General features: G+C 42.3%; 1 protein-coding gene across 1 annotated transcript in view; it reads right to left on the reverse strand.

Moving 5' to 3' along the window:
• Nucleotides 1-218: 218 nt before the first annotated feature.
• LOC135477552 (late secretory pathway protein AVL9 homolog) overlaps nucleotides 219-23186 on the reverse strand; it is a 38635-nt gene continuing 15667 nt past the window's right edge. The window contains exons 8-15 of the mRNA XM_064757697.1: nucleotides 20916-22123; nucleotides 19701-19835; nucleotides 18331-18466; nucleotides 14932-15012; nucleotides 11967-12081; nucleotides 11668-11721; nucleotides 7154-7242; nucleotides 219-5753 (exon numbers count right to left, since the gene is read on the reverse strand). Of these exons, the coding sequence (XP_064613767.1) occupies nucleotides 5692-5753; nucleotides 7154-7242; nucleotides 11668-11721; nucleotides 11967-12081; nucleotides 14932-15012; nucleotides 18331-18466; nucleotides 19701-19835; nucleotides 20916-22123 (1880 nt within the window). The 3' untranslated portion in view covers nucleotides 219-5691. The remainder of the gene's footprint in view (nucleotides 5754-7153; nucleotides 7243-11667; nucleotides 11722-11966; nucleotides 12082-14931; nucleotides 15013-18330; nucleotides 18467-19700; nucleotides 19836-20915; nucleotides 22124-23186) is intronic.

The raw sequence follows: 23186 nt of genomic DNA on the forward strand, positions 1-23186 counted from the left end.
CGGGCAGATCAAAAGTTTTCCCAAACTCTGTCTGACAGAGCTAAAGGAGCTGGAAACCTCTGGCATCAGCAAAACGACAAAAAAAAAGTGGGGAGCTCAGCTGTTTAAACGAAATTAAAGTTTGAATTACATACGAAAAAAAAATAATTGAAACACAAAATTAGGTTCACAATAGTTTGATACTGAATTTTATTTGGTATGCTTGTGTAAAAGCTTTGCGGTCGTGTTGTATTCTGTATCAAATTCAATAACACTGAGTAACGAATGTTGAAATAATGGAACACTTCAGTTCACATTTTCACTTCAATATTAGTTTTTCAACATGTTGATAAATAACAAAACAATAACATCATAGATACGTGTTTATGCTTATTATAAGTAAGCAAATAAATATATTACAATTTATATGTTCAAGGTATCATGAGGATAAATATGATTTGCCTTTATAGTATTGTGAAATACAATGGATGGCTATCACAATTTAAATTTGTAATGACGCAATCTGTACAAAGTTATATGTGCATTAAACCAGCCCTGTGCACGGTTCACTCATTCCCTCGTACCAGTTACGTAAAATATACGCGTCACACTCATGCATGAAGGTCACAAGATGTACCAAATTTGAAGATCTGGATCAACGGCAATATATTGGCGGCAGTCAGGCAATAGCGTTTGCGGAGAGAAAACATGAGTAAATGGACTGAACATTGCGGAAAAAAAACAACAGCTTAACACGGATAAACATCAAACAAGGATTGGGAGATGAAAAGGACGATCTATCCAGAGGATGTGAAGTTGATGTGAACTGTGCTCTTATTTATTGTCGCATTGTTGAACACCCCTCCAAAACTTTGAGGCGTGACTGAAAACTGGGATTTTGCCATTTGGATGGTATTTCTACCGTTAAGTGTAACACTACAGTCGACAGCGTCGGGCATTTGCACTGGGAGTGGCGTGACTGACATGCGAGTATTCTCAATGGCATTTTCACTTTCAGCATTTTCTGAGAACACACTTGAAGCATGCAAGGTATTGCTAATTTCACGGCGTTTCGAAACGAACGGTTTGGTCACATAACTCCGTACACTGGATTCATTGCGGTGACCTGTCACATAGATAACGTCCATAACAGAAACCCCAATATCAGCAAGAATTGTGGTTGTCGTAGCCCGGACGCAGTCGTTCGTGTACCGGCGACTAAGTTTTGTTTCGCGGGAAATATCAGACATCATGGATCCGATCGTTTTGTGACCCATTGGTTGATGGCCATACCATGGTTTGTGGTTCTTTTGTTTCTTTGTTTATATTTGTCGTCTGCTTTATTCAATGTAAACAACAACCTCTATCCACCCATAGAACTACAATAGACTCGTTCAGAAGTCAAACGCTTCTGCCTCGTGATGGGGGGTATCTAATGACTCCGATAATACGCACTTGGCACAGAGCCAAGCAGTGCGTTGTATGTAATAAAAAGTCATTGAAGGGTAACAGAATATTTATTAGACGTCGACTAGTCTAGAACGCATCAAAATTCTGTATTGTCATCACATCAAAACAATGCAGTACGCGGGAAGGTCTGCCTGCAATCTGCGAATGGTCTTGGGTTTCCCTCGGCTCTGCCCGGTTTCCTCCGGCCATAACGTTGTTTGCCGTCGTATGTGAAATATTCTTGATTACGGCGTAAAATGACAATTAAATAAATAAACAAATTAAAACAAAGCAAAGGGACCAGGCCTCGGGGATGCTTAGTCCAACAGAAGAATCCTGGTTTGTGCGGGCAGGACACCTAATCCAGTCAATAGATTGCCACTTTCAATATCAGATTTTAAGTCTTACAGATGCAACTTTACAACAAAGATGACGACGAGGGACAAAAACACGTGTATTTTACGTAAGTTTACAAAATCACTGTAATGCTCTCCAAGAAAAAATCACGTGGACTGAAATCCTGTAGTCCAACGCCAAGATCAACTTTTTAAAAGTGATAGAGAATCCCATGGATACATTATAATTAAAGAAGTACAGCACAGAGAGTAAAACCAGAGCGGTGACATGTACCAAGGTATAGTATCACGTAACAATAAGCTCTAAGGGAAGGATATGCAGCTTATAAAAACATTCATAGGAAAGACTGAAAATTCTGCATTTAAAACGCACAACGCATTGATGTATGTGTATTGTTAAATGTCCAAGAACTTTGTGAAAAAATAGAACAAACAGAAAATAGCGGGGACTGTTTCAAATTATACAAAAATGTGGAAAAAAATGAATCTCATCTCAAAGTGATTTACTCCAGCAATACGAACAATAAACAGTGGCGGTAAGGTTAGGGTTTGGACAAACGTTGCCAGCACCTTAGCGACAAACGCTGGAATAAGTATAGCCCCAGCTTTCGCTGCTAGTCTATGTCGATTTCGTCAAGTGTACACAGTCTACCTGATCAAGCTGATATACACTACCCGCCAAAGCTTGGACTATATCTAGTCCAACTTTAGCTTCTAAGGTGCTAGCACTGTTTATTTCTGTTGTAAGATAGACTCTCAAACTGGGATTGATATAACAATGTGTATTACAGAGAAATTAATAAATTATCTAAAATCATTATATTACACAACTTTGTGCTGATAAATGTATATACATTCATAATCCTATGCTATATCATAACATATCTGTAGATATCGGTGTTTTACATTTACATCCAGGTATTCACTGGTATATAAACATCACTGCTAGCTTTAGTGGTTATAGTGCCTATGTACTTTAAATCCTTATCCAGGCGTAATCCCAAGAAAACATTTTCAAATTCCATTAGTAACTATATAAGACAAGCATATCCACATTTGACATCGAATAACACGTCATGTAGCAACATGGATGGATGTACACGATTATACTTTTCAATCTTCTTTTATTAACAATGCAAGTTGCCAGTTTTGGATTCTCTTTTTAGATAATAATATCCCACATTTTGAAATCAGGAACTCCATGTCCGCAAGGAACGATTCGTTCCGCACTTCCCAGCTTTATAGGATGCAGAATCGACGCTGACTGGCTGACAGTGAAGATCAGGTTTCCTCAATTAAATCCGACAGTCTAGGTCACGCTTGAACAAATCCGCCCTACCTAAAATTCAGCTTAGGTTAGGCATAGTTTGGACTTGCCTATTTCTCAACGAACCAATCAGAATCGACATCGACTTTCAGATCCCAATTTCCTCAAATTCAACTTCTATTTTTCCCCCAGCGTGCTATGCACGGACAAATGTTCCGTATGATTCTGAATATGCCTTATACAATCTTCTGTATTATACCTTTCCTCTCTACATATACCTTCTATCACACTTCTTACATCGCCTGCGCCGCTTTCTGCGTTCGTTTTACATCACAGCCGCCACCAGCAAATTCTGTACTGACATCTTGAACAACACCGTAAAAAAACATGTACACCTTCGTCCCACGCTAAGGTAACACGGTTCGCGGTGATGAGACAGGAACAGCCATTTTGTTCTGACCTGCTTGGTAGCTCTATACATCATTTTTTAAAGCTCGAATGTTTATGAGGCCATCGGATAGGCTATATCAGAGAAACCATGCTCATACTGCTAAAAGGTAAACATAGGTACCTGTGGCGTCAGCGGACACAGCAGCGTGCGTGGGTTGCAGAAATATCTCATAGCGTTGGCAGTGATATTAAGCGAGCGTAAAAGGCAGCGCATGCGCTGTAAGGAGTGTGACTTTCCATTACAAATATGAACTCCGCGTGATGACACTCGAACTCGTGTGTACATATCCGTTATTGCCGGTAAATATTATTCGTGACAATAACAGATAAAATTAGTAAAATAAGACGATACACGACTTGCATAAAAACATGATAAGTCCTGGTTGGCAAAGTGCTGAACATCTCAATCACAAGACTATCCTGTGACGAGACTTTTTTTTTTATTCAACACATTTTCGGGATTAATTATAATGTTGCATGTAACCGTCGAATTAACCATGGGATATATTCTCCAATTTACATCCCACATTTAATGAGTAAACAAAGATGCAGAACTCATTATCATATTTAAATTAATGTGTATAATGTACAAATGTAAAATAGGAAGTAGAGCTTAAATCACCGTAAAAAAACATGTACACCTTCGTCCCGGGAACATTACAGGTCCTACATCCTCCCACAACATACATGTCGAAGTTCATACATAGGTGTGAAGTGCACATACATAGGTGTGAAGTGCACTTCGGTCAACACTTGGACCTCTACTATTTCAGGTTTCCCACGAGTAACTTACATATATGCTCACCATATCGGTGAAAGGCAAGTGGACCAAAGAACATTAAGGCATTCAACGGCTCACTGACTAAAGCCCCGCAAACAGCGAGTGTCTAAATCATTATCAAACAATGTGTTGACAACAATATGGGAGCATTCCACACAACAAAAGTGTTAATAAGGGTAAATAAATCATCGCTTAGCGCCACTTTGACAGTACTGCTGCTAAAAAAACGTTAAACTGATAGAAACCGAGTTGAAATTTTGACAATCAGAAACTGTACGCAAAGATTTCTCCGATATGGCCTGCACGCTGACTGGATTTCACCGCCTTTGCTTTTATCACAGCCAGGAGTCAAATTGCGAGCTGTATGTCTTGGTGACAGGCAGACTGGTGTATACAGCGTATGAGTGGGTGTGTGAATATTATATAACAACTTCATTGACGGCATTAAACTTTTTGTTTGACCTGACATTAAATACAATCAGCAGCCAGACATAGCCCAAGGGCTGTTCAACATAGTTAGTCTTCCCGCAGCGATTAGATGCTATCATTCTACCATAATTAAGATCTCCAAGCCAACCACTGATGTTTCGAAAGTTACATGTACATCAATCAATATATGTGACATTGCTGGTATGAAAATCCATTCTTTACTACATGGCACATCTTATGAATGAAACTGGGACTCTAAATGTAAATTAAAATCAAATTACCTGTTAACCCACATACCACATTCGACAGCTGAACATGATGACATAGTAAATTATCAAAACTGCATGTCAAAAATGACCTTTCTGTTTATCCATATGGGGATGTGTCGAGCTTTTCATCATGGGAACTTTGCAGTTTCTGTCCATCATCTTCTCACACCTTCTCCCTCAGGGCTTTTTTTTTTTATTTAACAGTCAATACAGAGAATTTGCAAACTGTCTTTTTGAGCTCAAAGAACACAATATAAAGAAGTCTTTCACAAAAGCCTTTTAGTCAAAACCCAGTCCACTTGGCCGTTTCCTAATCTTTCATCACTGCCTTTTTGCCCGTTTCATATAATGGCCATTTCCAGCATCTCCTTCTGGCATTATTTTAGTTTCTCATCATAAGACTTTTCCAGCATCTCCTTCTGGCATTATTTTAGTTTCTCATCATAAGCCTCTTCCAGCATCTCCTTCTGGCATTATTTTAGTTTCTCATCATAAGACTTTTCCAGCATCTCCTTCTGGCATTATTTTAGTTTCTCATCATAAGCCTCTTCCAGCATCTCCTTCTGGCATTATTTTAGTTTCTCATCATAAGCCTCTTCCAGCATCTCCTTCTGGCATTATTTTAGTTTCTCATCATAAGACTTTTCCAGCATCTCCTTCTGGCATTATTTTAGTTTCTCATCATAAGACTTTTCCAGCATCTCCTTCTGGTCAGGATCTCCAGTTGCTTATCCATGATGAAACTGTAGATTTGGCCTGGTTGAAGGCTCCACCTGAAAAGAGAAAAACAACTCACAAAGCTTGTAATCAAACTGTGGTTAAAGTCTAAAGAGAGTTAATGCTTTTGTAAGTAGAAGAATTCTAACTGGCACACACAACTTTTTCTGTTGCATATGAAATACCCCTGTGACCAAAATATACTGTGAACTCCCTGACCTATGTCAAAAAATAATTTTAAATCTGGAATTAAAAAATTGAAAGAAACACTAGAATGTGGATATAGGAAATACTTCCCACATATCTATACAGGCTATATGTGAAAAAGGATCAATATGCTATGTAGCTGCAGGGGAAATTTACTTAGAGGACTCTAATGACCATTGATAAAAACAGGAAAATCAAAGCTGTATATGATAACTTCATGAAAACTAGTGTGAGTGTGGTGCAAACAGAATTACGTCTGTAAAACTCTTACCAATTCAATTTCAGTCTTTAATATGGGTGGAACAAACCAGAGTGACTGGGTTACCTTTGTAGCAAATTGGCACTCTAATACCTTAGAACAATTTGCCTGGGCAAAATCGTGTACCCTAAATCTTCTTATTTTTGGGATGGATATAAGCAGCATTGAAAGCAAAAAAATGACATTTCTCTCTCTGTTCAGAGAAGTAAGGATATGTTCAGTACATGGACTAGCCACATGAAGGAAGAAAAATGTGTGTTCCTGTGACCGGTACATGTGTACTGGCTAAAAAAGGGGAGATCAGATGTCCCAAAATTAGAAGGGTTAGTGTATGAACAGACTCTGATCCCAGTACACCTCCCCCTCCACACCTACGCCCCCCCCTCACAAGTCCAGGTTTTCCCCTACGACTCAGGTCTTTCATGATAACCACCATTAAACATTATCATAACCATGATAACCACCATTAAACATTATCATAACCATGATAACCACCATTAAACATTATCATTACCATGATAACCACCATTAACCATTATCATAACCATGATAACCACCATTAAACATTATCATTACCACTTACTTACAACGTAATCTTTGAAAAAGAGAATTGTGCCTAAGGCATTTATTTCAGAATGTACATGGAACTACTGCCCCAAATTTCCAGATTTTGATTTATCAGTCGTTAATATGGGTGGAGGAAGCCTGAGTGACTGGGCTAAACCACCCACCTTTGGCAAGATACTGACAAACCTTCAACCATGCAAATCACAGATGCATAAATAGATTGCATGAACAGCCATTCTGTTGAGTTTTATGGCAGCAAGGGGCAAAAAAAATATTACCTGTCAAGAGCGTAGATTTGTTCTGAGAAATGATGACATTGCAAATTTTATAACTAGATGAGTCTGAGGCTAAGCCTAAGACTGATGGAAGTTCCCTTAGAGAAACAGCCCCCAGGTTCCCTTGTAGATGAGGGTGTGTACATACCTACAGCACGTCCAGTCTGAGCCACATACTTGCCAGTCTGCGCCATGGCAGAATTTATCTTCCTGCCTCGGTCTGAGTTCTGCATAGCACTGCAAACCAAGCAGAATATTCATAACTTTGAGCATCTGGGTTCCTCAAAAGGACTAAGAGGTGATAAATAACATGGAATTAACTGGGCAAAATGCTGATTTTTGCAGATTTTTAAAGTTTTAAGACTGATGTCCTGTGGCTTACACACAATGTACCTGGTAAAGAGTATTCTGATGTCATTCACACTGAGGTTCCTGTGGCTTACATACAATGTATCTGGTAAAGAGCACTCTGATGTCATTCACGCTGAAGTTCCCATGGCTTACATGCAATGCACCTGTTAAAGAGACTCTGATGTCATTCACACTGAGGTTCCTTTGGCTTACATACTTGGCTTGGGAACCCTGAGGATCCCATGGCTTACATGCAATGTACCTGGTAAAGAGCACCCTGATGTCATTCATGCTGAGGTTCCCGTGGCTTAAATACCTGGTAAACAGCACCCTGATGTCATTCAGCCTGAGGTTCCCGTGGCTTACATACAATGTACCTCGTAAAGAACACTCTGATGTCATTCACACTGAGGTTCCCGTGGCTTACATACAATGTACCTGGTAAAGAGCACTCTGATGTCATTCACACTGAGGTTCCTGTGGCTTACATACAATGTACCTGGTAAAGAGCGCTCTGATGTCATTCATGCTGAGGTTCCCGTGGCTTACATACAATGTACCTGGTAAAGAGCACTCTGATGTCATTCACGCTGAGGTTCCCGTGGCTTACATACAATGTACCTGGTAAAGAGACTCTGATGTCATTCACGCTGAGGTTCCCGTGGCTTACATACAATGTACCTGGTAAAGAGCACTCTGATGTCATTCACGCTGAGGTTCCCGTGGCTTACATACAATGTACCTGGTAAAGAGACTCTGATGTCATTCACGCTGAGGTTCCCGTGGCTTACATACAATGTACCTGGTAAAGAGCGCTCTGATGTCATTCACACTGAGGTTCCCGTGGCTTACATACAATGTACCTGGTAAAGAGCACTCTGATGTCATTCACACTGAGGTTCCCGTGGCTTACATACAATGTACCGGGTAAAGAGCGCTCTGATGTCATTCACGCTGAGGTTCCCGTGGCTTACATACAATGTACCTGGTAAAGAGCGCTCTGATGTCATTCACACTGAGGTTAGCACTCTGATGTCATTCACACTGAGGTTCCCGTGGCTTACATACAATGTACCTGGTAAAGAGCGCTCTGATGTCATTCACGCTGAGGTTCCCGTGGCTTACATACAATGTACCTGGTAAAGAGCGCTCTGATGTCATTCACGCTGAGGTTCCCGTGGCTTACATACAATGTACCTGGTAAAGAGCGCTCTGATGTCATTCACCCTGAGGTTCCCGTGGCTTACATACAATGTACCTGGTAAAGAGCCCTCTGATGTCATTCACGCTGAGGTTCCCGTGGCTTACATACAATGTACCTGGTAAAGAGCGCTCTGATGTCATTCATGCTGAGGTTCCCGTGGCTTACATACAATGTACCTGGTAAAGAGCGCTCTGATGTCATTCACACTGAGGTTCCCGTGGCTTACATACAATGTACCTGGTAAAGAGCGCTCTGATGTCATTCATGCTGAGGTTCCCGTGGCTTACATACAATGTACCTGGTAAAGAGCGCTCTGATGTCATTCACACTGAGGTTAGCACTCTGATGTCATTCATGCTGAGGTTCCCGTGGCTTACATACAATGTACCTGGTAAAGAGCGCTCTGATGTCATTCATGCTGAGGTTCCCGTGGCTTACATACAATGTACCTGCTAAAGAGCGCTCTGATGTCATTCGCACTGAGGTTCCCGTGGCTTACATACAATGTACCTGGTAAAGAGCACTCTGATGTCATTCACACTGAGGTTCCCGTGGCTTACATACAATGTACCTGGTAAAGAGCACTCTGATGTCATTCACGCTGAGGTTCCCGTGGCTTACATACAATGTACCTGGTAAAGAACGCTCTGATGTCATTCACACTGAGGTTCCCGTGGCTTACATACAATGTACCTGGTAAACAGCGCTCTGATGTCATTCACGCTGAGGTTCCCGTGGCTTACATACAATGTACCTGGTAAAGAGCGCTCTGATGTCATTCACACTGAGGTTCCCGTGGCTTACATACAATGTACCTGGTAAAGAGCGCTCTGACATCATTCACACAGAGGTTCCCGTGGCTTACATACAATGTACCTGTTAAAGAGCGCTCTGATGTCATTCACACTGAGGTTCCCGTGGCTTACATACAATGTACCTCGTAAAGAGCACTCTGATGTCATTCACGCTGAGGTTCCCGTGGCTTACATACAATGTACCTGTTAAAGAGCGCTCTGATGTCATTCACACTGAGGTTCCCGTGGCTTACATACAATGTACCTGGTAAAGAGCGCTCTGACATCATTCACACAGAGGTTCCCGTGGCTTACATACAATGTACCTGTTAAAGAGCGCTCTGATGTCATTCACACTGAGGTTCCAGTGGCTTACATACAATGTACCTGGTAAAGAGCGCTCTGATGTCATTCACCCTGAGGTTCGCGTGGCTTAAATACCTGGTAAAGAGCACCCTGATGTCATTCACGCTGAGGTTTCCGTGGCTTACATACAATGTACCTGGTAAAGAACGCTCTGATGTCATTCACACTGAGGTTCCCGTGGCTTACATACAATGTACCTGGTAAACAGCGCTCTGATGTCATTCACGCTGAGGTTCCCGTGGCTTACATACAATGTACCTGGTAAAGAGACTCTGATGTCATTCACGCTGAGGTTCCCGTGGCTTACATACAATGTACCTGGTAAAGAGCGCTCTGATGTCATTCACACTGAGGTTCCCGTGGCTTACATACAATGTACCTGGTAAAGAGCACTCTGATGTCATTCACACTGAGGTTCCCGTGGCTTACATACAATGTACCGGGTAAAGAGCGCTCTGATGTCATTCACGCTGAGGTTCCCGTGGCTTACATACAATGTACCTGGTAAAGAGCGCTCTGATGTCATTCACACTGAGGTTAGCACTCTGATGTCATTCACACTGAGGTTCCCGTGGCTTACATACAATGTACCTGGTAAAGAGCGCTCTGATGTCATTCACGCTGAGGTTCCCGTGGCTTACATACAATGTACCTGGTAAAGAGCACTCTGATGTCATTCACGCAGAGGTTCCCGTGGCTTACATACAATGTACCTGGTAAAGAGCGCTCTGATGTCATTCACCCTGAGGTTCCCGTGGCTTACATACAATGTACCTGGTAAAGAGCCCTCTGATGTCATTCACGCTGAGGTTCCCGTGGCTTACATACAATGTACCTGGTAAAGAGCGCTCTGATGTCATTCATGCTGAGGTTCCCGTGGCTTACATACAATGTACCTGGTAAAGAGCGCTCTGATGTCATTCACACTGAGGTTCCCGTGGCTTACATACAATGTACCTGGTAAAGAACGCTCTGATGTCATTCATGCTGAGGTTCCCGTGGCTTACATACAATGTACCTGGTAAAGAGCGCTCTGATGTCATTCACACTGAGGTTCCCGTGGCTTACATACAATGTACCTGGTAAAGAGCACTCTGATGTCATTCACGCTGAGGTTCCCGTGGCTTACATACAATGTACCTGGTAAAGAGCACTCTGATGTCATTCACGCTGAGGTTCCCGTGGCTTACATACAATGTACCTGGTAAAGAGCGCTCTGATGTCATTCATGCTGAGGTTCCCGTGACTTACATACAATGTACCTGGTAAAGAGCGCTCTGATGTCATTCATGCTGAGGTTCCTGTGGCTTACATACAATGTACCTGGTAAAGAGCGCTCTGATGTCATTCACACTGAGGTTAGCACTCTGATGTCATTCATGCTGAGGTTCCCGTGGCTTACATACAATGTACCTGGTAAAGAGCACTCTGATGTCATTCACACTGAGGTTCCCGTGGCTTACATACAATGTACCTGTTAAAGAGCGCTCTGATGTCATTCATGCTGAGGTTCCCGTGGCTTACATACAATGTACCTGCTAAAGAGCGCTCTGATGTCATTCACACTGAGGTTCCCGTGGCTTACATACAATGTACCTGGTAAAGAGCACTCTGATGTCATTCACGCTGAGGTTCCCGTGGCTTACATACAATGTACCTGGTAAAGAGTGCTCTGATGTCATTCACGCTGAGGTTCCCGTGGCTTAAATACCTGGTAAAGAGCACTCTGATGTCATTCAAGCTGAGGTTCCTGTTGCTTGCATACAATGTACATGGTAAAGAGCACTCTGATGTCATTCACGCTGAGGTTCCCGTGGCTTACATGCAATGTACCTGGTCAAGAGCACTCTGATGTCACTCACGCTGAGGTTCCCTTGGCTTACATACAATGCACCCGGTAAAGAGCACTTTGATGTCATTCACACTGAGCTTCCTGTCATTACATACCTCGTGAAACGCACTCTGATGTCATTCACACTGAGGTTTCCTTGACATGGATGTCTGAAATCAAACAGAGAGAACGTCTTCAAACATTTATCAACATGCAGGTGATGCCACCGAGTAACTTGGTGCTGGTCAGTGGTTGAATGCCTGCTTTCTCATGTATGATGGAAGCTGCATTCAGAGACTGGAGCAATGATCATAATGAAGGGTCAGGGGAGACCACTCTATCTTTACCATTAGTACTGGCACAAAACAACAGTAAGGATTTGGGATATGTGCTTGGTGGAGTCTCAATCCCTTACCCTGGCTGTGCCTGGTTGATGCCTGGGTGGGGACAACTGTGCCACACCCTGTAGTTGTGGGTCATCTTCCAGGTGTTCACGTACACCTGGCCAAAGTCGTCAAGAAGCTGATCGTCTGCAAGAAAATAGCACATATACCAATTCACTTACGCTGGACTGACTGATCAAAAAACTGATCATCTACAAGAAAATAACACACATACCAATTCATTTACACTGGACTGACTGATCAAAGAACTGATCATCTACAAGAAAATAACATATATACCAATTCATTTACACTGGACTGACTGATCAAAGAACTGATCATCTACAAGAAAATAACACATATACCAATTCATTTACACTGGATTAACTGATCAAAGAACTGATCATCTACAAGAAAATAACACACATACCAATTCATTTACACTGGGCTGACTGATCAAAGAACTGATCATCTACAAGAAAATAACACATATACCAATCCATTTACACTGGACTGACTGATCAAAGAACTGATCATCTACAAGAAAATAACACATATACCAATTCATTTACACTGGACTGACTGATCAAAGAACTGATCATCTACAAGAAAATAACACATGTACCAATTCATTTACCTGGACTTAGTGATCAAAGAACTGATCATCTACAAGTAAATAACACATACACCAATTCATTTACACTGGACTGACTGATCAAAGAACTGATCATCTACAAGAAAATAACACATGTACCAATTCATTTACACTGGACTGACTGATAAAAGAACTGATCATCTACAAGAAAATAACACATATACCAATTCATTTACACTGGACTGACTGATCAAAGAACTGATCATCTACAAGTAAATAACACATGTACCAATTCATTTACACTGGACTGACTGATCAAAGAACTGATCATCTACAAGAAAATAACACATATACCAATCCATTTACACTGGACTGACTGATCAAAGAACTGATCATCTACAAGAAAATAACACATATACCAATTCATTTACACTGGACTGACTGATCAAAGAACTGATCATCTACAAGAAAATAACACACATACCAATTCATTTACACTGGACTGACTGATCAAAGAACTGATCATCTACAAGAAAATAACACATATACCAATTCATTTACACTGGATTAACTGATCAAAGAACTGATCATCTACAAGAAAATAACACATATACCAATTCATTTACACTGGACAGAGTGATCAAAGAACTGATCATCTACAAGAAAATAACACATATACCAATTCATTTACACTGGACTGACTGATCAAAGAACTGATCATCTACAAGAAAATAACACATATACCAATTCATTTACACTGGACTGACTGATCAAAGAACTGATCATCTACAAGAAAACAACACATGTACCAATTCATTTACACTGGACTGACTGATCACAGGGATGGAGCAAGACAGAAGAGCCAGATGATTATTCATGTCTGATCAAATTCTGATGTCCATCAATGGTCCTACCCAACTTAATTACTGTTGCCAAAGAGCTACATTATTTGATGTGTGAAGTCACTCTTCACTTCTTCACTTCAATAGCCTCAACCTGCTATTCAAGGATGCACATTCACACACCATACCTTAAACTAGGGAGCAAAGAAAAACCCTAACCTTCAACCCACGTGTGATAGCAAAATATATTAGAGCTAAAAAAAGCTTAACCTGCCACCTAAAAATGTGCATTAACATATCATACCGGAGACTTGGGAGCAAAGAAAAAGTCTAACCTTCAATCTACGTCTGATAGCCCAATATACAAGAGCTTAAAAAAAAACATGAACTTGCCATCTGAGAATGTGCATTTACATGCCATACCTTAAACTAGAGAGCTAAACTAGAGAGCTAAACTAGAGAGCTAAGCTAGAGAGCTAAACTAGAGAGCTAAACTAGAGAGCTAAGCTAGAGAGCTAAACTAGAGAGCTAAACTAGAGAGCTAAACCAGAGAGCTAAACCAGAGAGCTAAACTAGAGAGCTAAACTAGAGAGCTAAGCTAGAGAGCTAAACCAGAGAGCTAAACCAGAGAGCTAAACTAGAGAGCTAAACTAGAGAGCTAAACCAGAGAGCTAAACCAGAGAGCTAAACCAGAGAGCTAAACTAGAGAGCTAAACTAGAGAGCTAAACCAGAGAGCTAAACTAGAGAGCTAAACTAGAGAGCTAAACTAGAGAGCTAAACTAGAGAGCTAAACCAGAGAGCTAAACCAGAGAGCTAAACTAGAGAGCTAAACTAGAGAGCTAAACCAGAGAGCTAAACCAGAGAGCTAAACTAGAGAGCTAAACTAGAGAGCTAACCTAGAGAGCTAAACCAGAGAGCTAAACCAGAGAGCTAAACTAGAGAGCTAAACTAGAGAGCTAAACTAGAGAGCTAAACCAGAGAGCTAAACTAGAGAGCTAAACTAGAGAGCTAAACCAGAGAGCTAAACTAGAGAGCTAAACTAGAGAGCTAAACCAGAGAGCTAAACCAGAGAGCTAAACTAGAGAGCTAAACCAGAGAGCTAAACTAGAGAGCTAAACTAGAGAGCTAAACCAGAGAGCTAAACCAGAGAGCTAAACTAGAGAGCTAAACTAGAGAGCTAAACCAGAGAGCTAAACTAGAGAGCTAAACTAGAGAGCTAAACCAGAGAGCTAAACTAGAGAGCTAAACAAAAAAGCCTAACCTTCAATCAATGAATGAGAGCCCATTTACCATAATACATACTCAGGAGCTAAAAGTAAAAGCTAAACCTTCAATCCATGTATGTCAGTCCATTACACAGGAGCTAAAACAAAAGCTTTTTACCCCTCTCACAATCCCTCGCCTTACTTTGTACAGGCGAGCTAATAAAACTGCATATTGGGACACTGTCTACCCTGAACTGGATAAAGAATGTTATATGAAAATATGGGTATTTGACTGTCATTTCTTATTTCAAATTACCCATCTCTGCCAACAGTGAAGAAATCATCAAAGCTTACCACTGACAGTAGAGGCAGCGAGTAATCCCAGCAGGTAACTCCTGAACTGAGCCCTCAACCACTGGTCTCCTCCTTCCCATTCTGTGGAGAAAATTAACACAAATTTAAGTCATAAACATAGCTGCTAAAGCAGCGATTCTGGGGTTTAAGTGGTGTCACTTCCAATTACCTTAATGGTGTCCATGTACAGATACATAACCAACTTAATTAGAAAGCCTACGTTCTGTCTAGTCATTAGTGCACTGTAAGTACACTGTATGTAGATGTACCAAACAGAGTACAGCTGTAACAGTTTTCTGTCACATGATTGCTAAATATGGTGGAAATTGCCCTTTTGGCAATATGATCGTGATTTGCTGCAAAACTAAATGCAGCAGGAAAGAAGTAAGACCAGATTCATGATCAGGAACTTGAACTCCTTTGGGTAGCATGCCTATAATGTTTGTACATTTACCCTAGTCATAAATGCATCTTAAATGCATCATATAACATGGGGACGTCAAAGTGCCAAATATAGTAAATTGTCCTTTGGATAATTTTTCAAGAACTGCAACTCCCACATTTACTAAGACACTTTAATGATTTTCTGCACACATAGAGTACATGTACAGCCTCTTGCACACAGCCATTTTCAGTTTTACAGCTATAGCGGTTTTGTGTCGCATGACCTCCAAAAGTGTGGGAAAATTTCACTTCTTCAGCCTTTAATGGTAATTTCCGAAAAAACTGTGCTATGTACCCTCTACGAACTGCACCCTCTAGGAACTACTCCTCCTCAGTGATCACCCTGACTTGTACATCAGCAAACCGAACCCCATGGACACCTCTCCATCGTGCCCCCATACCACAATAACCACTGTACTATGTGACAGTGGTCACACGCTGACCTGTACCCTCTAGGAACTTCTCCTCCTCAGTGACCACCTTGACCAGTACATCAGCAAACCTTTCCCCATGGATACCTCCTCCCCTCCCTCCTCACACCACAATAACCACTGTGCTATGTGACAGTGGTCACACACTGACCTGTACCCTCTACGAACTTCTCCTCCTCGCTGACCACCTTGACCAGTACATCAGCAAACCTTCCCCCATGGATACCTCCCCCCCTCCCTCCTCACACCACAATAACCACTGTGCTATGTGACAGTGGTCACACACTGACCTGTACCCTCTAGGAACTTCTCCTCCTCAGTGACCACCTTGACCAGTACATCAGCAAACCTTACCCCATGGATACCTCCCCCCCTCCCTCCCCACACCACAATAACCACTGTGCTATGTGACAGTGGTCACACACTGACCTGTACCCTCTACGAACTTCTCCTCCTCAGGGACCACCTTGACCGGTACATCAGCAAACCTTACCCCGTGGATACCTCTCCCCCTCCCTCCCCACACCACAATAACCACTGTGCTATGTGACAGTGGTCACACACTGACCTGTACCCTCTACGAACTTGTTCTCCTCCTCAGTGACCACCTTGACCAGTACGTCAGCAAACCTTACCCCATGGATACCTCTCCACCTCCCTCCCCACACCACAATAACCACTGTGCTATGTGACAGTGGTCACACACTGACCTGTACCCTCTAGGAACTTGTTCTCCTCCTCAGTACCCGCCTTGACCAGTACATCAGCAAACCTTACCCCGTGGATACCTCTCCCCCTCCCTCTCCACACCACAATAACCACTTTGCTATGTGACAGTGGTCACACAATGACATGTACCCTCCAGGAACTTCTCCTCCTAAGTGACCACCTTGACGAGTACATCAGCAAACCTTACCCCATGGATACCTCCCCCCCTCCCTCCCCACACCACAATAACCACTGTTCTATGTGACAGTGGTTACACACTGACCTTTACCCTCTAGGAACTTCTCCTCCTCAGTGACCACCTTGACCAGTACATCAGCAAACCTTACCCCGTGGATACCTCTCCCCCTCCCTCCCCACACCACAATAACCACTGTTCTATGTGACAGTGGTTACACACTGACCTTTACCCTCTACGAACTTCTCCTCCTCAGTGACCACCTTGACCAGTACATCAGCAAACCTTACCCCGTGGATACCTCTCCCCCTCCCTCCCCACACCACAATAACCACTGTGCTATGTGACAGTGGTCACACACTGACCTGTACCCTCTAGGAACTTCTCCTCCTCAGTGACCACCTTGACCAGTACATCAGCAAACCTTACCCCATGGATACCTCCCCGCTCCCTCCTCACACCACAATAACCACTGTGCTATGTGACAGTGGTCACACACTGACCTGTACCCTCTAGGAACTTCTCCTCCTCAGTGACCACCTTGACCAGTACATCAGCAAACCTTACCCCATGGATACCTCCCCGCTCCCTCCTCACACCACAATAACCACTGTGCTATGTGACAGTGGTCACACACTGACCTGTACCCTCTAGGAACTTCTCCTCCTCAGGGACCACCTTGACGAGTACATCAGCAAACCTTACCCCGTGGATACCTCTCCCCCTCCCTCCCCACACCACAATAACCACTGTGCTATGTGACAGTGGTCACACACTGACCTGTACCCTCTAGGAACTTCTCCTCCTCAGTGACCACTTTGACCAGTACATCAGCAAACCTTACCCCGTGGATACCTCTCCCCCTCCCTCCCCACACCACAATAACCACTGTGCTATGTGACAGTGGTCACACACTGACCTGTACCCTCCAGGAACTTGTTCTCCTCCTCAGTAGCCGCCTTGACCAGTACATCAGCAAACCTTACCCCGTGGATACCTCTCCCCCTCCCTCCCAACACCACAATAACCACTGTGCTATGTGACAGTGGTCACACACTGACCTGTACCCTCCAGGAACTTGTTCTCCTCCTCAGTAGCCGCCTTGACCAGTACATCAGCAAACCTTACCCCGTGGATACATCTCCCCCTCCCTCTCCACACCACAATAACCACTGTGCTATGTGACAGTGGTCACACACTGACCTGTACCCTCTACGAACTTCTCCTCCTCAGTGACCACCTTGACCAGTACATCACCAAACCTTACCCCGTGGATACCTCTCCCCCTCTCTCCTCACACTACAATAACCACTGTGCTATGTGACAGTGGTCACACACTGACCTGTACCCTCTAGGAACTTCTCCTCCTCAGTGACCACCTTGACCAGTACATCAGCAAACCTTACCCCATGGATACCTCTCCCCCTCCCTCCCCACACCATAATAACCACTGTGCTATGTGACAGTGGTCACACACTGACCTGTACCCTCTAGGAACTTCTCCTCCTCAGTGACCACCTTGACCAGTACATCAGCAAACCTTACCCCATGGATACCTCTCCCCCTCCCTCCCCACACCACAATAACCACTGTGCTATGTGACAGTGGTCACACACTGACCTGTACCCTCCAGGAACTTGTTCTCCTCCTCAGTAACCGCCTTGACCAATATGTCAGCAAATCTCAGGTCAGCAGTGGTCATCTGCAGCTGCTTCCGTAACTCTACATCACTGATGTCTATCTTACCATCATTCACCTGTAACATATCAATGCTGCCATTAATCAGGACTACATATATGTGGCATTGAATGTACACAACTGTTCACCTACAACAAGCAATGTTATGGTACTATCATTCACCTAATACACACATGTAACAATGAATGTACACAATCGCTCACCTAAAACAAGCAATATTATGCTACCTAATACACACATGTAGCAATGAACGTCCACAATCCCTCACCTACAACAAGCAATATTATGCTACCTAATACACACATGTAGCAATGAATGTACACAATCCCTCACCTACAACAAGCAATATTATGCTACCTAATACACACACATAGAAATGAATGTACACAATTGCTCCCCTACAACAAGCAATATTATGCTACCTAATACACACATGTAAAAATGAATGTGCACAATCACTCCCCTACAACAAGCAATATTATGCTACCTAATACACACATGTAGCAATGAATGTACACAATCGCTCACCTACAACAAGCAATATTGTGATACCTAATACACACACATAGAAATGAATGTACACAATCCCTCACCTACAACAAGCAATATTATGCTACCTAATACACACATGTAGCTATGAATGTACACAATTGCTCCCCTACAACAAGCAATATTATGCTACCTAATACACACACATAGCAATGAATGTACACAATCACTCCCCTACAACAAGCAATATTATGATACCTAATACACACACATAGAAATGAATGTACACAATTGCTCCCCTACAACAAGCAATATTATGCTACCTAATACACACATGTAGCAATGAATGTACACAATCGCTCACCTACAACAAGCAATATTATGCTACCTAATACACACATGTAGCAATGAATGTACACAATCCCTCACCTACAACAAGCAATATTATGCTACCTAATACACACATGTAGAAATGAATGTACACAATCGCTCCCCTACAACAAGCAATATTATGCTACCTAATACACACATGTAGAAATGAATGAATGAATGAATGATATGGATTAATGCCAGTATTGCATTAATACTGTGGTCACAATATGTTAAATAAACCTACCCGTAGAAGCCGCCGCATACTCTCAACAAAAAAGTTCCTGGATTTTCTCAGCTTATTTCTTACTTTTTTCTACATATGTCTTACCTACGAAAACAACTACAACACAGCAATCTTACCTTTAAGATCAGTCTTACAATTCCTCACCACGGTAAGTGGCCAATGGGAACTTGTCTGTGCTAATACTTACATCCACGATGACGTCAGTAAGATGTCTCTTCTGTTTAAACAGGACATTGGTGGCGCCAATCATAAAACTCTTCACGTTGACGTCTTGGAGGAGGTCGTAATACTGCAGACACAGGTATGGGTGGCAAAGACAGCCCTTGGATGACAACAACAACAACAATGTCATGAGTATAGCCATTGTCCATGCTTAGTAAGCCTGGGGGAAAATTACGACCATCTGCAGGTTGTTAGCAGACCTTCCCACATACGGTCAGAGAGGAAGCCAGCATGAGCTGGACTTGAACTCACAGCGACCGCACTGGTGAGAGGGATTCTGTACTTAAGTTAACAATACATAATCGCATGAAAGAGTTGAACACAGTTATTTTTCATTTTGGGGGTAAAATTTACCATCTTGTCATGACTATGGTCCTTTTTCATGCATATCTCCTGTAATTGGTCAAGAATCTCTGTAAATGATACATAAATAATTAATATGAGTCTAAGTTTATATAAAAAAGAAAAGTAATACTATGGACAAACAAGTGTAGTAAACCACCTTGCTGTACAAAGCTCTCACACTTTGCACGTCACTTACATGTACCCCACATTAACATCAGTTAAAAATTATCCTGTGCAGACAAGAACAAGAACATGCTTTATTTATTAATTAATCTGATTGCTGTTTAATGCCGTACTTAACAATTGTTCACTTATTCCCAGAGTAAACCACTGACTACTGGCAACCCAAATTACTGACATTGCTCCGATGTGTTGTGTACAGACAAGACAGACATGCACATAATACATGTGGAAGACAAGTGATCTTTAACAAACGTTCGGCTGTGCAAACGGCACTACAGTCCCAAAACAACCACCGCCCGGAAATCTAAAATTTTTCAGTCCATGAAAGGCAAGCACTTTAACCATTCAGCCACAGTTTGTTCACATAAGGGGTTCACAGTGGTGATAGCTGTCAAAACAAATTTAGAGGGGAGAACCCGAATTTAAGGGGTGGGGGGGGGGGGGGTCATTTCCAATTTCATTTGCAAATATTCCCAAACACTGACAGATGATATGCAAAGAATAGAGGGCTTAATAACAATTGAATTTTATTTGAGGTGGGGGGGGGGAGTCATATTGGGCATATATTTCTCCACTTTCCTTAACACCACACTCATCATGGTATAGGACATGTATCCTTCAAGCTGTCTCCTGAGCACACTGATTAACGTACCTTTGTAAACACAGCCAGTGGGAAGCCATATTCGTCTTGATGCAGACTGGTCAGTGACCTTGTCAGTTCTGAGGGCTTTTCATCATCCTGGTTTAGTGCCAGCTTATCTTTGCCTGATCTCTGGAAAGCACTGCTCAGTTTGTTACGAATGGTGCGTGCCGATCGTCTTGGACTGGACTGATTTGATTCCAAGGTTTTCTTGTCGTCCGAGCTGTTGACTTTGCTCACGATTCTAAAGGACGTGTCTTCGTCGGATGTTTCCGTCAGCACGTCGGTCTCGTTTGAAGCAGAGTCTGTCCTGTCCATTGTCTGGATTGTCGGTTGCTTCTGTTGGTTTGATGTCATACCTGGATTAAGGTTTTCATGGCTTGGGGTTGAACCGTCTTGTAATTCCTGGTCAATTTCCAGTAACAGCCGGTCTTCTTCCCAAGAGAAGCAGTCCTCCTTGTCGATTTCGCTGATACTTTCCGGAGAGTCGATATCCCTGATTAGCGAGCTGTCGCTGACATGGCGTCCACTGCGTGATGTTGATTGTTTCTCTTCATCACTCATGTTTACTATCAGAGAAGGAGGTGTTTTTTCATGCTCTGGGGTACGTGCTGGAGAATCATCAGAAAACAGAGCATCTGCCTGGCAATGTGAGTTTGACTGAACTGCCTCCACATGCGTGATATTGCCTGTATTGGCCAGGGGATCGGGAATAGAGCTATACTGGATGACTTTCTGTTTATCTCCTTTCTCAGCGGATGATGACTTCTGTCTTTCAGGGGTCACAAAGGTAATGTTTTTCAGGCTCTGGCTGCCCCCATTTGTTTTTTCTGGAATATTTTTCACACTAGTGTCTTTCAGTTGTCTATTTTCGACATTCTTACCATGTTTGTTTACACTGTTTATGTATGGCAGAACACCAAGTGGATCAGCTCTACATGACTCAGCATTTGTATCACTATCTGTATTATCACAAGGAGTATCGCAGGGTTTATCTCCCTTGGTGCACTCTTCAATTCGGTTTCTACTGTCAGTCTGTTCCTTGACAACGTCTTCATCTTTTGTCTTTAGTTTGGAATGTTTGTGGTTGGGCACATCTTTGTAGCTGATTTCCAAGTAATCATTCATGTCTATGCCAAAGTGTGCCAGCTTGAGAGTTGGCGACAACTGTCTTTGAAGACAATAACTTGCAGACTCTTGTAGACCATGTTCTAACATGCCTGAAACACATAAAACCTTGTTCCATTACGCTACCAAAAATAGAAGAAAATATGCTACATAAAATATAAGGTATTCCACACTAAAACACGAGTTCAGGTGAACACAACACACACCCCAACAAATGCATTTGTTTGAAATGTATAAAAGAATACCAGCAGCACTGTGGTGAAAATAACCCCTCAGGCGAATCTTCACTGCAAGTGGACAAAGGTGTCCTCCTCCTCAAATCCAAACTTCACGCGGAAAACAGCTGGCCTCATAGTCCGGACACAAAATTATACATGTATCTATTTATACAATATATGTGAGGAAAATGGCTATCTGGTTACCATGGCAACTGTGAAAATGGACAAGTGTAAGTCGCGACACACTGTCATCTGTGTATCCACCAAAAATTATAACTCTATGTGGAAATCTGTTGGAGTTACAGCCCAGACACGAAATCATATCTATGTATACAGTATATAGTATATATAGGGAAACTGGCGATCTGTTAACCATGACAACAGAGGAAATGAAAAAATTTGAGTCATGACACATTGTCATCTGTGTATGTATGAATGCACCAAAATTATAACTCTACACAGAAAAATGTTGGAGTTATAGGTGGGACACAAACTCCTATCTATGTGTACAGTATATATAAGGAAAATGGCTACCTGGTTACTATGACAACTGCAAAAATGGACAAACGTGAGTCCCCCCACAGCGTCATCTGTGTATCTATGAATCCACCAAAAACTAAAACTCTGTGGAAAACTGTTGGAGTTATAGGCCAGACACGAAATCATATCATATTATTATAGTACACATAGGGAAATAGCAATCTGGTAAGCATGACAACTGCAAAAATGGACAAATGTGAATCAGGACACATCATCATCATCTGTGTATGTATGTATCCACCAAACGTTAAACCTATATATGCAGAAAACTGTTGGAGTTTGAGCCCAGATACGAATATGCCGCATGAATTCTGTTTTCCTAAACCTCTACATGAATGCTGTTTTCCTAAACCAGTCTAGAACTCTTCTTTCCTAAACCTCTACATGAATGCTGTTT

This window comes from Liolophura sinensis, chromosome 11 (genome assembly GCF_032854445.1).
Source record: "Liolophura sinensis isolate JHLJ2023 chromosome 11, CUHK_Ljap_v2, whole genome shotgun sequence".
Taxonomy (NCBI): Eukaryota; Metazoa; Mollusca; class Polyplacophora; order Chitonida; family Chitonidae; genus Liolophura; species Liolophura sinensis.